Source organism: Camelina sativa, chromosome 17, assembly GCF_000633955.1.
Source record: "Camelina sativa cultivar DH55 chromosome 17, Cs, whole genome shotgun sequence".
Classification (NCBI taxonomy): domain Eukaryota; kingdom Viridiplantae; phylum Streptophyta; class Magnoliopsida; order Brassicales; family Brassicaceae; genus Camelina; species Camelina sativa.
In genome coordinates, this window is record NC_025701.1 from 29,687,286 (window position 1) to 29,702,435 (window position 15,150).

At 35.6% G+C, this 15,150-nt stretch overlaps 2 protein-coding genes across 2 annotated transcripts; both read left to right on the forward strand.

Moving 5' to 3' along the window:
• LOC104758345 (myosin-3-like) lies at positions 246-7,811 on the forward strand. Its single transcript, XM_010481186.2, has 24 exons — positions 246-666; positions 1,280-1,603; positions 1,773-1,874; positions 1,965-2,108; positions 2,232-2,382; positions 2,475-2,502; positions 2,779-2,944; positions 3,062-3,125; positions 3,227-3,240; positions 3,342-3,426; positions 3,557-3,660; positions 3,760-3,898; positions 4,108-4,226; positions 4,394-4,546; positions 4,704-4,793; positions 4,908-4,985; positions 5,192-5,350; positions 5,500-5,706; positions 5,868-6,073; positions 6,155-6,290; positions 6,378-6,507; positions 6,623-6,769; positions 6,871-6,938; positions 7,027-7,811. The coding sequence occupies exons 2-24, from the start codon at positions 1,286-1,288 to the stop codon at positions 7,678-7,680; spliced, it is 3,462 nt and encodes a 1,153-aa protein (XP_010479488.1). The 5' UTR covers positions 246-666; positions 1,280-1,285; the 3' UTR covers positions 7,681-7,811.
• LOC104758347 (phytochrome-associated serine/threonine-protein phosphatase 1) lies at positions 11,705-15,144 on the forward strand. Its single transcript, XM_010481188.1, has 11 exons — positions 11,705-11,771; positions 11,804-12,063; positions 12,555-12,701; positions 12,799-12,866; positions 13,097-13,154; positions 13,715-13,825; positions 13,943-13,993; positions 14,098-14,241; positions 14,337-14,432; positions 14,524-14,595; positions 14,980-15,144. The coding sequence occupies exons 2-11, from the start codon at positions 11,983-11,985 to the stop codon at positions 15,061-15,063; spliced, it is 912 nt and encodes a 303-aa protein (XP_010479490.1). The 5' UTR covers positions 11,705-11,771; positions 11,804-11,982; the 3' UTR covers positions 15,064-15,144.

Below are 15,150 nucleotides of genomic sequence, written 5' to 3' on the forward strand. Positions count from 1 at the left end.
TGAAAACCCACATTAAATAAGGAAAATATCATCATTAAAACTCCTATGATCACGTAATTTGAAAAACAAAAGCATCGGTTAAGGAAATAAAAGAAAAGAACAAGGGTAAAATAGGAATATTGACCATGTGATGTGCTTAAAAATTCCACTGTTGGGTGGCCAAAAAAGACATTCAAATTTGTCGGATAATTAATTAATACACACACAAGAATTTGCCTGAACATAATATAAATCAGAAGAAAAGTAATAATTAAAAGAAAGAAAGAAAAAAAAAATTAGAAGAAGAGAAAACAGTTTTACTAAGCAGAGAAAAAGTTGCATCTTCGTCTTCTTCTTCCTTTTTCTCCGATTTTTTCTTCGATATTTTTTCTGATCTTCTCTTCAATTTTATCAGTTGCCATTGTTACTGTTAAACCCCAAGTGTTTATAACTTATATTTTTCCAGAAACATTTTTTCTTTAATCTCTTATTCCTTCATTGGTGTGTCCTGAGTTTTTTATACTATTGAGGATCATTGGATTTTTTGGGTGTCTGATTTAAAGATCGATCTCATTTTTGGGTGGGGAAATCAAAGAAGAAGTCATCTATGAATCTGAAGTTTCTCCATTTTTCTGATTGCCGCGTTTTCTCTCCTTTTTATTGTTAAAGTTTCTAATTTGTTCAAAGGTAAATTCTATTGAGCTATATAGATCGAATCAAGTTTCTATCTTTTAGTATTTTGCTCATTTCTTATGAGAAATTTTGTATCTTTTTTCTGATTTGTGATCGTCTATAGAGTAGTGATACAAGAATTGGTCCTCTGCTGATTTAAAAAAGAATTAAAAAAAAACGTTTTTTTTTTTTTTTTTTCTTTTCTTTTTGAAATCATGATATTATGATTCAAGATTCAATCTAGATTAGATTGTGTTCGATCAGATCATATTTTTTTTTTTTTTATATAGTCTTCACAATTCAGCCAAGAAAGCTGTGTAAGAAAGATCTCAAGCCTTTAGATTTATTTTTAGTGTGATCTTTGGTGAGAGTATACACATCCCATTGGATCTTGCATTGCTTTCACGAATCAGAAAGTCATTGCATTTTCTGCTAGTTCAGAGGATTGTCTAAATTTAGAATCTTTTTCTTTTGGTTTTGGAACTCAATAATAGTGACTGCACTTTGAAAGAGAGCACTTTAGTCTAAAAGTATCTATGGTCCCCCCCATTCTAGCTCTATTAGGATTATTTTCTTTCTTTCTGGTCTCATTTCTTTTGAACTGAACGCTTCTGTCTGTCTGTTACAGTGCAAAATGTCACAGAAGGTTACGCCAACCATTCAGTCACTTAAATCCATGCCGGCAGACTATAGGCTTCTTGAGAATTCTTCCGGCTCAAGTGTTTGTGTGACCGATTTGATTATTCCACCAAATGGTCACTTAAGGAATGGGGTTAATGGCACTGAAAATTCTGTTGGAGGAATGGATACTGCTACTGAGGATTCACCGTATAGCGTGCGCAGTATTTCGAATGGAGAGCGATCTTCAATTGGTGATGAAGATCCTATTGTGCCCTTGCCTCAGAGTATTGATCATAGGTGGAACGACACAAGCGCATATGCTCGGAAAAAGGTATCATTTAAGGTTCCTGTATTGCAACTTTTCTTGTTGTTGGTTTTTGTTGCATGGCCAGGTTGGACTAATTGTTAGGAATTAGGATGAAACGTTTGAACAAACATTAGAGGAAACATTCCTTTTTTCTTATGTTGACGGGATTAAACTGACAAGTTTTCTATTTTAGGTACTGCAATCTTGGGTCCAACTTCCAAACGGTAACTGGGAGCTGGGGAAGATTTTGAAAACTTCAGGAGAAGAGTCTGTTCTTGCCTTACCTGAGGGAAAAGTAAGTGACCTTTTTGAATTCCCTGAGGTAGATGTTGATTATTAATTTAAGTGTTTGATCGGAAACTGTTTCCTACACGTGATTCAACAGGTTTTAAAAGTCAAAACAGAGACTCTAGTGCCTGCAAATCCTGATATTCTTGATGGAGTAGATGATCTTATGCAACTAAGTTACTTAAATGAGCCAGCAGTGTTGTACAACCTTGAGTATAGGTACAACCAGGACATGATATATGTAAGCCGTTTGTGCTAATATAGTTTATTTTTCCTGTCATGTTTACAGTCTCTTCCCTGAATTCTATAATAACACGTTACAGCCTTTACTTTTGGATTACTGAATTTTTCATTATGGTGATAGACAAAAGCAGGGCCTGTACTGGTGGCTGTGAATCCCTTCAAGGAGGTTCCTTTGTATGGAAATCGCAACATTGAGGCATACAGGAAGAGATCAAATGACAGCCCTCATGTCTATGCTATTGCAGATACAGCAATCCGTGAAATGATACGAGGTGGGATCATGTTTCTTATTATGTCAGTTGCTTAACTAATGTATTACACTCTTAAGTTTTGAAGTCTTATATTCTCCTGGTTTCCATTACAGATGAAGTTAACCAGTCTATCATAATCAGGTTAGTCAAAGTTTCCTCCGTACATGTTAATTATTACAACTTAGTAACAGCAAGCGGACTTAAGTTTCTATATCTGCTCAGGAATTAGTCGTCACATGCCTCTATATTTATATAGCGCTTGTATGGTGGGGCTCAATCAGTTAGCCAAAAAGGCATTAGTCTTGACCTGTACAGATGCTTCTATATTTATATAGTGCTGGTTTGGTGGGGTTAATCAGTTCTTCCACTTTGTGCATCTTGAAATGTTTTCTTATCATTATATTTCTTTTTATCCAGCGGTGAAAGTGGAGCAGGGAAAACTGAGACTGCAAAAATAGCAATGCAATACTTGGCTGCTCTTGGAGGTGGAAGTGGGATTGAGTATGAGATACTAAAGACTAATCCCATCTTGGAAGCATTTGGAAATGCAAAAACATTGAGAAACGATAATTCTAGTCGTTTTGTAAGCCCTCCAGTTTCCACTACGCCTTTCTTTACGATCCTTTCTACTTTCTCTGTATCTGTAAAAGTTATGGGCCTTGTTCATCTCATAACATTTCTTTGATGTTAAATTTGACAGGGTAAGCTGATAGAGATTCATTTTAGTGAGACAGGGAAGATTTCGGGTGCTAAAATTCAAACATGTAAGCATAAAGTTTGTTATTGCTGCTTCACACTGTTTGTTAATTTTCCTTTCCAACAGCTGACATAGCTTTTATTTTCTCTTAATCTTCAAATTTTGCAGTTTTACTAGAAAAGGTAAGTTCCTCTATATATTTTTACGCTGCTTCATCTTTATGTTGGTGGTATACGGTTTGTTAACATTGACATGACTTCTTTTTATGTTGACACTTAAATAGTCTAGAGTGGTTCAATGTGCGGAAGGAGAAAGGTCATATCATATATTTTATCAACTTTGTGCTGGGGCTTCACCTACGCTTAGAGGTATGATCTGGATATCTGAATCCTAAAATGCGCTTTTAACAGTTCTCTTACGAAAAAATGATTGATGTAAATTATTTTTTTTCTCGTTTATCGTTTATCTGATATTTTATTTCACTCATCGTTAAATCAGAGAAGCTTAATTTGACAAGCGCAAAAGAGTATAAATATTTGAAACAGAGCAATTGCTATTCAATCAACGGAGTTGATGACGCTGAACGTTTTCACGCCGTTAAGGTAACTCCCTCATTCAGTCACGCTTTTTCTACTTTCTTTCTCTACAGATTTGAGACATTTGTTCCAACCTTTTGATTTATAAACTCTTTGCCGTTTCAGGAAGCTCTAGATATTGTGCATGTTAGTAAAGAAGATCAAGAAAGTGTATTTGCAATGCTTGCTGCAGTATTGTGGCTGGGAAATGTTTCTTTCGCCATTATTGACAATGAAAACCACGTTGAACCTGAACCAGATGAAAGTATGGCTCTTCAATCCTGAAATAGTGATACCTGCTCCTTTATAATATATCATGCTTTTCTGTATTTTGTGTGAAAATACCACCTCTATAGTAGGCTTTTAATTAATGGTTATTGCAAGTTTTCTGTTTAATCTCTGTGGATCATTTCATCATTTGACAGGTTTCACAATGCAAGACTAAGTAAGTGCTGTATTTGGCTTTTCTTTCAGGTTTGGAAACTGTTGCTAAATTGATTGGGTGCAACATCAATGATCTTAAGCTAGCTCTATCGAAGCGTAATATGAGAGTTAATAATGATACTATTGTACAGAAGCTAACACTATCTCAGGTGGGCCTTTTTAGAAAGAATTCCTTGCACTTGATTCTTTGTGCGTAATTGTAATCTGAGTAGGGTTGGTTTTCCACACTGTAATCAAGATCTATGCCTCTTATTTATTTGGCATCAAGCCTTGTTTATATATTTTTGTTCTGAATTTCTTTGTTATTTGCTTACAGGCCATTGACGCAAGAGATGCTTTAGCAAAGTCAATCTATGCCTCCCTATTTGACTGGCTGGCTGAACAGATAAACAAATCTCTTGCGGTGGGAAAGAGGAGAACGGGCAGATCTATCAGCATTCTTGATATCTATGGCTTTGAATCATTCGATGTATGCTCCTTTTTAGTCTCCCTTTGCTTTTTTTCCTGTATGAAATTACATACGCTACATGAGTTCCCCCAGTCTTCGCTAATATGTATGCATCTTTATGTTTTACATTTTGTACCAAAGTTAATTTGGTTTGGGAATTATTACTTTAATGTTGCAGAGAAATAGTTTTGAACAGTTCTGTATAAATTATGCAAATGAGAGGTTGCAGCAACACTTCAATCGTCATCTTTTCAAGCTGGAGCAGGAGGTAAAGTTACCCCTTTCTGCTATGGGTTCCTATAGTATATCTAGCAGAGCATGGGCATGACACACACAAGCAATCGAGTTCTGAAAGTTTAACATTTCTTTCTGCTTCTTCCAGGAATATATTCAGGATGGCATTGACTGGACAAGGGTTGATTTTGAGGACAATCAAGATTGTCTCAGTCTCTTTGAAAAGGTAATGTGGGAGCTACTCTCCTCTAGAGTCAGAAGTCACCATATGTTACATATCAGTATGTCCGTTAGTCAGTATATTATTGTAACATTCTGGCGATGATTTCCCATCATCAAGCTGCATCGCAACTGTTGAGATATATCATGTTGGAAAAGATCCATTGTTATTCCAAAACTTGTTAAGACAATTAAGTTACATTTTCTGTGCAGAAACCATTAGGTCTGCTTTCTCTTCTGGATGAGGAATCCACATTTCCAAATGGCACAGATTTGACACTTGCCAACAAGCTTAAAGAACATCTAAATGATAATTCTTGCTTTAGAGGAGATCGGGGGAAGGCTTTCACAGTTGCGCATTATGCTGGAGAGGTAATAGCTTTACAAATCCAGTGGCACCATTTTACATGATATAAAGTTGGGTTTTGTGGGTTCATTTTTGAGGTTTAGAAATCAAGAATGAATCAGTAACCTAGTGTGATTCCTTTTTGATGCTAACTTTACTTGCTGTTTCAACTTAGGTTACATATGAGACGACTGGATTTCTAGAGAAGAATCGAGATTTGTTGCATTCGGATTCTATTCAGCTTTTGTCATCTTGCTCTTGCTACCTTCCTCAGGCGTTTGCTTCTAGTATGCTCATTCATTCTGAAAAACCTGTTGTTGGTCCTTTACACAAAGCAGGTGGAGCTGATTCCCAGCGGCTGAGTGTAGCAACTAAATTTAAGGTTGGGTGATTTCCTTAGACACAGCTTGCTTCTGTAACTATCTTAAAACTTGTTGTGGGTTTACTCATCACAGCTTTCATCTCAAAAAGGCTTCTGGTTTTGCTTTGGAAGAAACATCTTATGATATCTGATTAGTGTCATGCCTGGATATTTTTTTTCAGGGTCAACTTTTCCAATTGATGCAACGTCTAGGGAACACTACCCCACATTTCATTCGCTGCATAAAGCCAAACAATGTTCAGTCTCCCGGATTGTATGAGCAAGGGCTTGTCTTACAGCAGCTAAGATGTTGTGGGGTCTTAGAGGTAGTTCGAATATCTCGGTCTGGATTTCCTACGAGAATGTCTCATCATAAATTTGCCCGAAGGTAAGAACTCCATCTCCAGTTGCTGCACTTTCCTCCTCTACTTTTAGTTGCAGTAATGTTGTTTTTCTTCTCGTACTTTAGGTATGGTTTCCTTTTGCTGGAGAACATTGCAGCAAAAGATCCTCTAAGTGTTTCGGTTGCAATTCTCCATCAGTTTAACATCTTGCCAGAGATGTACCAAGTTGGCTACACAAAATTGTTTTTCAGAACTGGCCAGGTACTATAATTAGTCGTCTGATGTCTTGACTTTGAGGGACCAAAAATTAGTCATTCTTATTGCTATATGTTCGCTTCACCATTGCAGATTGGAGTTCTTGAAGATACAAGGAACCGTACTCTTCATGGCATTTTACGTCTTCAAAGCTATTTTAGAGGGCACCAAGCACGCTGTCGTATAAAAGAGCTAAAAAGAGGAATCACTGTTCTTCAATCATGTAATTACCCCTTGTCTCATTGCAATATCTTGGCTTGTATATGTTATCTTCTTATAGTAGGGATATATTTTAGTTTAACTTGAGCTATGGATTCCTCATACATCCTTCTGTTCAGTTGTTCGTGGAGAAAAGATTAGAAAGGAATACACGGAGTTACTGCAGAGGCATCGAGCTTCTGCTGCTATTCAAAGCAATGTTAAGAGAAGGATTGCTAGGCGACAATATAAAGCCACAGTTGATGCATCTGTTGTAATACAATCAGGTAAGGAAGGGTTGATTAATTCTCATCACTGAAACAAATTAAACCTCAAAATGTATTAAAAATCAGAAGTTTTGAATAAATGCTGAAACCTTTTTCTGCAGCCATTCGCGGCGAGCTGGTTAGAAGATGCGCCGGAGATATTGGATGGCTACAATCTGGAGGCACCAAGGTCCTTTACAAAGTTTTCATTCTTTTCTTGCATTTGACTATATATATATATGAATGTTTCTCAACTCTTAAACCGATTCTTTATGCAGAGAAATGAGTCAGACGATGTGCTAGTGAAGGCATCATATCTTTCCCAACTTCAGCGCAGGGTTCTTAAAACCGAAGCTGCTCTTCGTGAGAAAGAAGAGGAGAACTACATCCTCCGACAAAGACTCCAGCAGTATGATAACCGGTGGTCTGAATATGAAACAAAGATGAAATCCATGGAAGAAATTTGGCAAAAGCAAATGAAATCTTTGCAATCCAGTCTTTCCATCGCAAAGAAAAGCCTAGAGGTTGAGGACTCAGCGAGAAATTCTGATGCATCGGTGAATGCAAGCGATGGAACGGTAGATTCAGGGGGTAGTCATTTCCAAATGGGCCATGGCAGGTCAAGAAGTGTAGGTGTGGGTTTAAGCGTGATAAGCCGGTTAGCTGAGGAATTCGGACAGAGAGCTCAGGTATTTGGTGACGACAGAAAGTTCTTGATGGAAGTGAAGTCTGGTCAGGTAGAAGCAAACTTGAATCCAGACCGGGAGCTACGAAGGCTGAAACAGATGTTTGAGACTTGGAAGAAGGATTACGGAGGAAGACTAAGGGAAACGAAACTGATTCTAAGCAAACTTGGGAGTGAAGAAACAGGTGGTTCAGCGGAGAAGGTGAAGATGAATTGGTGGGGGCGGTTGAAGAGTACCAGGTTTTAATTGGTTTCTTCCTTTTCTTGAGATGCACGTCTCATTTTTACTCGTTTGATGTAACTGAGGTTTTGGTTTTGTTACTGACTACTGAGAAGTGAGAAGGCTTCATGGGACTAAAAGAGTCATGTTTCTCATTTCCTATCCAAATCTATTGGTAGATTCAGTAAATAATTTTTCTACAAAATATATATTTATAAAATTTCTTTGTCAAGGCTTCCAAAATTCAGTAGACCAATTAATTTTGTGTTAGACATTTTTTTTTTTTGGCTATAGTTTTGAATATTATACAGTCGTGATAAAATGAGTGGATTGGTACTTGCATCTCCGTATGAGTTTGTGTTTGGCTAGTCCGTGTGGATGTTTTGCACGCTGAAAACATATAGTGATGAGGAAGTGAAGACCGAGAGCTAGACTCCCGAGATATAAATATTAATGGGGCATATCTTCCTGATTTTTGGAAGAGGCCACGTGGTATCATGTATCAAGCTAAGTGATCCTTATTTTTAAGAGTTTATGAAAAAAATATCTAAAGAAAATTACCCACGAGAAGGCAGACGAGATGTTTAGCCTCTCCGGCTCTCCGACAAACTTTTGGCAATTGCCACAAATGACTTGATCTATCAAAAGTGATATGTATCAAAATTTAGCGAACCATAGTAGTCATAGCACATTACATTTGTCAAGGCATCAGTTTTCTAAAGTTTTATGACTAGGTTAATTGTCAGATGCTCCGACCTCGCATGTTTTACCAAAATTTTTGGTTATGAACAATTCTTCCAACCACATTCGATCGTCACTAAGAGAGTTCCAACCCACTTCAAACAACCTTTTTGTGTTCATTACACCCTTTTAAACCCACCAAACACTATATTATTGAGCTTAATTAGGATCACCTTTTGACCACGTGTCCAAGTCGATAACTACACCCAAACATATTTCTTTCGTAATATGTACCTCCAACAAGTAACTGTTTTTTCCAATTTTTATTTTCTTTTGCTCAAGAACAACTCTTATTCACCGATTAATTATACTTATTGACCGGTTTTTCTGCCATTACAACTTATTTTATCATATTAGTCATCATAGAGTACAAATTAGGGTCATAATTCAAAGAAATAGACTTCTTCGCTACAGAGCCGTGTCCAGAGATTTAGAGGCCGTAGGCAAAAAAAAAAAAAAATGGTTTCATCTTTGAAATAATTTATAAAAACATAACACTTTTAATACTTCATAAACCAAAAGGTATAAAATAATCTTTCATAAAAATTTACTGAAAAAACAGGTGGACATAGTATTGTGTTTCTATCAACAACAAAAGAATAGTTTGGTGATTATACGAATTTTAAATAATCTGTGGTATAAAAATGTGATATCTAATTATTATAAGAAAATATTAATATGCAGAGATCCTTACTTGTCGTTGTAATTATAGTTTCTATATATTGCAGTATTGCTCTATATTCACTATATTCCCTTATCACTAGTATAAATTTCCGTAACGTTACTTTGATACATGCATGAACAAAAACTATTAACAAAAAATTTGGCTTCTTAAACTTTCTACAAATTAAAGGCCGTAGGTGAGTGTTTCTTTTTCCACCATGTAGGCACGGCTCTGCTTCGCTACCCTATCAGCCACTCATAACCCTAACTTGTAATGAAGAAGGAGCCCAATATCCTATTGTAATTTAAATTCGGCTCAACATTTTACAATATATGAATTTTAGACTTCTTCGCTACCCTATCAACGTTTTATAATAAGGAGCTCAACGTTTTACAATATATGAATTTTAGATTATTTTAGTTTAATCTTTAAAATAAAATGCTAGAATAATATCACTTAAATTTATAAATTGTAAAACGTTGTAATTTAAATTTATAAATTGTTCTACTTATATTTTAGAACATAACAAAAACCCGAAAAGTCAAACATTTAAAATGCACAATATCATTATCAATGCAAGATATTAGATTTATTGCTAAAACGGTAACAAATCTAAGACAGTTTAACAAATATATAAGCTCATGGCCCAATATGACAAATTCACATTTTTACATATATTTTAATATGAAAAAGTAAATTAACAAAAAATAATTAAAATCTATGTAAAATATAAGCAAAACACAAATAAAATATTTTGATGTACAAAAAAAAAAAAAAACTAAAATGATAGTAACATGTTAGTTTATATTATTTCTTCAAAATAGAATAGCGATTATGTAATAACACATGCAACGCATAGGCTACCACCTAGTTACATATATAGTTTTAAAACATGAGAAAGATCTACTCATTACATAGTTTGAAAGATATATTGATCCAGCGCTTTAGAGAGATACCTGCAACATACCAAAAAAGAAAACAAACAAACTTATCAGTGAACTTGTTGCATGATTAGGATTAGTCAAAGAAATCATCTCAATAGTTACCTCAAACTGTGATTACAAGGAAATCGCGATCTGAAAATTATTGTTGACACCGGCATTTCCAGCCAACCTACGATCTCACAGTCGAAGAGACGAATCCCACCTACTACAACATCAAGACGACGAGCAACACGAGTTTTACTTATGGAGGACCTGAACATGCAGAAGCCGTTCACTTTAGAGTTAATTTAGTTTTTCTTTGTTTATGTTTCAGCCTTTTCTTGCTCTTTTAGTTTTTTTTTCCCTCTCTTCATTTTGATGTTGTATCTTAATTAGAAAAACTCGACAACGTTTGGTTTGTTACTTGCTAGTGATTGCTTATACTATCTCTCCTCAATTTTCCCAAAACAGATAGTGCAAGTCGTGAAAATGCAAGGGACACATGAACGTCTATATATATTTCAGTCTTTCGTTGGCAAATGATGTTTACACATAGATACATCCGCATAAGTTACGTGTGAGAAAATTACATGATTCTTGATATACACTAAGATTAATGAACTTCTTATCAATGTCATCATCACATTCCAAGAATGAAGAATCTATCTAGGTAAAAATAATACAAGTGAACAACTGCTTCAGCTCTTATTTAGAAACAGATTATATATTAACACTATCTCCCAAATCTGGCTTCCATTTGTTTACAATGAGACTGCAATCTTCCCGGTACTTTAAAAACTTTCTTTGAATTTTCTGAGCAATTTTTTCCACAGTTTCGTCATCACAGGATACAAGTTCATCATATAGACAAAGACAATGAGAGTCGACCGATATATCTTCAAATTTGTCACTAGCGGAGTTCGGAATTCGTAGTTCGAATACCCTCTCTACATTTTTTATTTTAAATTTGTCCCACTATTTAATACTAGTTCCAAATATTTGTTTCTCCTAGCAGTCCACTAACATTTAGCACCGTAGACAACATTATATATTCCATTCTTGTTTTACCAAAATTTCCGGTTATGAACGATTCTTACAACCACATTCGTCATTAAACCTACTGGCCACTGCAAAGCAAACAACCTTTTTGTACTCATTTACAACACCCTTCTAAACCCACCAAACACTAAAAATTATTGAGCTTAAGATCACCAATTGACCAAGTCGAAAACTAAACCCACACATATATCCCTTTCATATATGTCCCACCAACAAATGACTGTTTTCCATTATAATCTGGAGACTATCGTAACAATGTTTTTTTTCTAAAAAAATTATCTCTACATTGCAAGTCAAATTAAAAAAAAAACCCAAAATAAATACAAAATAAAAACTTTCTACATTAGATTTGTTTTCACCCATTATGATGATTTTCGACGAACAATTCTCTTCGAAATACAACATAAAATAGAGATTTCTAAATATGTGTTTACACATAATTCAGGAAGGCTTACATTTTGTGTGAAATTACTTTTAGGTGTATTTGAATGATCACATGTAGTCAATAAATAGATTACCAAAAAAAGCTTTTGAAAATGTAGTGTTAAAGTTTGGTGGTAATTAAAGTAATAAACTAAAAAATTAAAAATGATGATTAGAGTATTTGCCAAAAAAATGATTAATAATAAATATGGGACGGATCGAGTAATGAAGATGTGGGAAGACCAAATTGGGTTTGGGTCAGAGATTGATTGTTTGGTTCGTTGTGTTTCCCCTTTCTCTCTCTCTTTCNAGAGATTGTTTGGTTCGTTGTGTTTGTTTCCCCTTTCTCTCTCTCTTTCCACTTACGTAACCCTAACGAAGCGGAGGGAGCAATGCTCTGCTAGATCTATCTTTTGCTTCAATTCTCCACCAAAGATCGTCCAAACTCGCCGTTGAAATCGACGAAACAGTACCAATTTCTCACTTACTTACACACAGAGAGGATAATTAAAGCCCGCCATGGATTTAGATCAATGGATTTCCAAGGTTAAAGACGGCCAACATCTCTCTGAGGACGAGCTTCAACTTCTCTGCGAATACGTACGCCCTTCTTCCTCTTCTTCTTCTTCTTCTTCTTGTTCTTGTTCTTGTTCTTGTTCTTGTTCTTGCTCTCTTCTGCGAAGATTCATTCATCTACAAAACCCAATTCTTTGCTTTCCCGATTCAGGCTTTATTGCTTTGTAGAAGAACTTCACTTTGAATCTGTTCTCTTCTTCTACCTTACTGTTGTTTCCTTTGGTTTACGGATTTTAGGGTTTTTTTTTCTCTCTATTGACTTGGTTCAGTTAACTTGCAAATTCGCTTCTAAATTCTAGGGGTTTTAGGGATAAGTTTAGCCAATTTAATACACTAATGGATGCACAAGTCACACGCTGTTGGAAAACTTGTTATTTGAGGATAATAGTCATTTGAGTGTTGAAACCCCGTTGTAGCCTTCTTCTTCTTCTTCTTCTTCTTCTTTTCATGAAAATGCTTGGCTAAGATGCATTGGTGGTAACCACACAAGATGTGTCTTTGACTATTATTTGTAGGTGAAAGAAATTCTTATTGAGGAATCAAATGTACAACCTGTCAACAGTCCTGTCACCGTCTGTGGTGATATCCATGGCCAGTTTCATGACCTTATGAAGCTTTTCCAGACCGGAGGTCATGTTCCCGAGACTAATTACATATTTATGGTATAGACTATGGACTCTCTGTCTTTTGGTTTAGTCTCTTAAGAGAAATCAGTATCTATACATAGTGTTTTAATTTTCTGTTGGGGGATTTTCTCAGGGAGATTTCGTTGATAGAGGTTACAACAGTCTTGAAGTTTTCACCATTCTTTTGCTTCTTAAAGCAAGGTACGTTTATTTTAATTGAAATTTTCCTGTTGTTATGCCTTTTCATATGATATTGATCATCCTTCCTTTTCACTGTATATTATAGTACTCCTTCAGAATGCTCTATTAGCTGTAAATGCATTGCTCTACTGGAAGTAGATCTCTATTTTGTTTTCATGGATTTCTATATATCCAACTTACTTTGCTGTGAGCTTTAAAAACCGCTCTTGTATTTGTTTTTCAATGTGTAGACATCCAGCCAATATCACACTTTTGCGCGGAAATCATGAAAGCAGACAGCTAACTCAGGTATGCATAATTCTATGCCACTTATGTCTATTGTATTTGTTGCTATGTCTCTTCATGCAATTCCTAATGGAGAAGTAATTTTTGATTTTGTTCCTCAATCGTTATAACTTGCTTCAAAGTTGATTTTGTACATGTGGCAATGCCATGCTAGATGTAGACATGGGTATTAACTAAGATGCATTTTATCTGAACTTTTAGCACAGTACTTTTCTTCGTATTCATTTCTATTCCTCCACCATATCATAGTTTTCAACAATCACTCTCAACGAAGAAGATTGTAATAATATTTTGTTGTAAACCTTCACTACGATTAAGCAGACTCCCTAGTGCAAATTAGATGTGTATGATCTACCGGCGGTATGATCAAATTTACTTGCATAGTGACAAGTCTTAGAAAGTTGTACATAACAATCCAAGACATCTACAAAAAAAAGATGACATGACCACAATTGTTCTGTTTAAAGTGTCATATTACACTTGGTGTGTTGTATTTTGTGCCCTGCAGGTTCATTTTGTTAAATAGTTATCTTAAATTATCATTCCAATTTTACATTTGCTAGGTGTATGGTTTCTATGACGAATGTCAAAGGAAGTATGGTAATGCTAATGCATGGAGATATTGCACGGATGTTTTTGACTATCTTACACTTTCAGCTATTATAGATGGCACGGTAAGTATTTTCCTCAGTTTCTTTGGCATTGTATTATGATGTACCTACACGTAGAGTTATATAAATGTACAAGTTAGTTGTTACCTATATTAAAAAAGTATTGTATCCTCAATGTAGGTTCTTTGTGTTCATGGTGGCCTTTCACCTGATGTACGGACAATTGATCAGGTTAAAATGTGCTTTTTGTAATTGTATATTATTTTACCCCTCAAATGTTATTCATGATAAATTAAATCTCATTCACTCACTTTAGATGTTACCTTGTCCTCTAGATAAGACTGATTGAGCGGAATTGCGAAATACCGCATGAAGGACCCTTCTGTGATCTTATGTGGAGTGATCCTGAAGATATTGAAACATGGGCTGTCAGTCCACGTGGAGCTGGTTGGCTTTTCGGGTCTAGGGTTACCACTGAGGTATGAATCTCTGTTTTTGGGTTGAAATTTGAATAAGCCAGGTTAAGAAATAAATGATTTCAGTTCCCTGATCTTTGGTTTTGGTTCTTGTGCAGTTTAACCATATTAACAATCTTGACCTAGTATGTCGTGCACACCAGCTTGTACAAGAAGGCCTCAAGTACATGTTCCAAGATAAAGGTCTCGTAACTGTAAGTGTCTTGTTTTCCTATGATCCAATCTGGATATATGGAAGTATAATCTGCTTGGTAATGTTTCGTCTCTTTATTTTTTTTTCTAAAGGTGTGGTCTGCACCTAATTACTGCTACCGCTGTGGGAATGTGGCTTCTATATTGAGTTTCAATGACAACATGGTGAGTTATTTGTTTCCACTTTTCCTACCTATATGCCACAATCTCTTGTACCATGTTCTTTTATGCACTTTCTTTACATGAGAGGATTCTATTTACTTACTTGTCTCTCTAGTCTCTACCCAAACGTATACAAATTTGATGTTTACTGGAACTTAGACAATTAACACTGGTGAGGTAGAGTTGGAATTACGTTTTTGTCATTTATATTAGATCATCATCCATGGGTTTCTAGCTCTTGTAACAGTTGTGTAGGAACTATCTATCTATGTGCAATTCTAGCTCTTGTGCGTTAGAGTTGTCTGCCCATATCGATTGTGCTCTCAGTGTTTAAGATCCGGTCCTCACTCACCGTTATGATATGTTGAAATATGCTTAATTTACCAGGAAAGGGAAGTGAAGTTCTTCACGGAAACAGAAGAGAACAATCAAATGAGAGGGCCAAGAACAGGTGTTCCTTATTTTCTGTGATTCATGATGATGATCCTACATCGTTATTAGTCTCGTATTGCTCTGATCAAAGTTAGCCATTATCACCATTGCCATTGGCTTATGTTC

Coding starts and splice junctions, on each gene's coding strand:
- LOC104758347 (XM_010481188.1), top strand. CDS start 11,983: ATGGATTTAGATCAATGGATTTCCAAGGTTAAAGACGGCCAACATCTC. Junction 13,155..13,714: donor AAAGCAGACAGCTAACTCAG/GTATGCATAATT, acceptor TACATTTGCTAG/GTGTATGGTTTCTATGACGA. Junction 14,596..14,979: donor TGAGTTTCAATGACAACATG/GTGAGTTATTTG, acceptor TTAATTTACCAG/GAAAGGGAAGTGAAGTTCTT.
- LOC104758345 (XM_010481186.2), top strand. CDS start 1,286: ATGTCACAGAAGGTTACGCCAACCATTCAGTCACTTAAATCCATGCCG. Junction 3,661..3,759: donor AACGTTTTCACGCCGTTAAG/GTAACTCCCTCA, acceptor TTGCCGTTTCAG/GAAGCTCTAGATATTGTGCA. Junction 4,986..5,191: donor GTCTCAGTCTCTTTGAAAAG/GTAATGTGGGAG, acceptor TTTTCTGTGCAG/AAACCATTAGGTCTGCTTTC.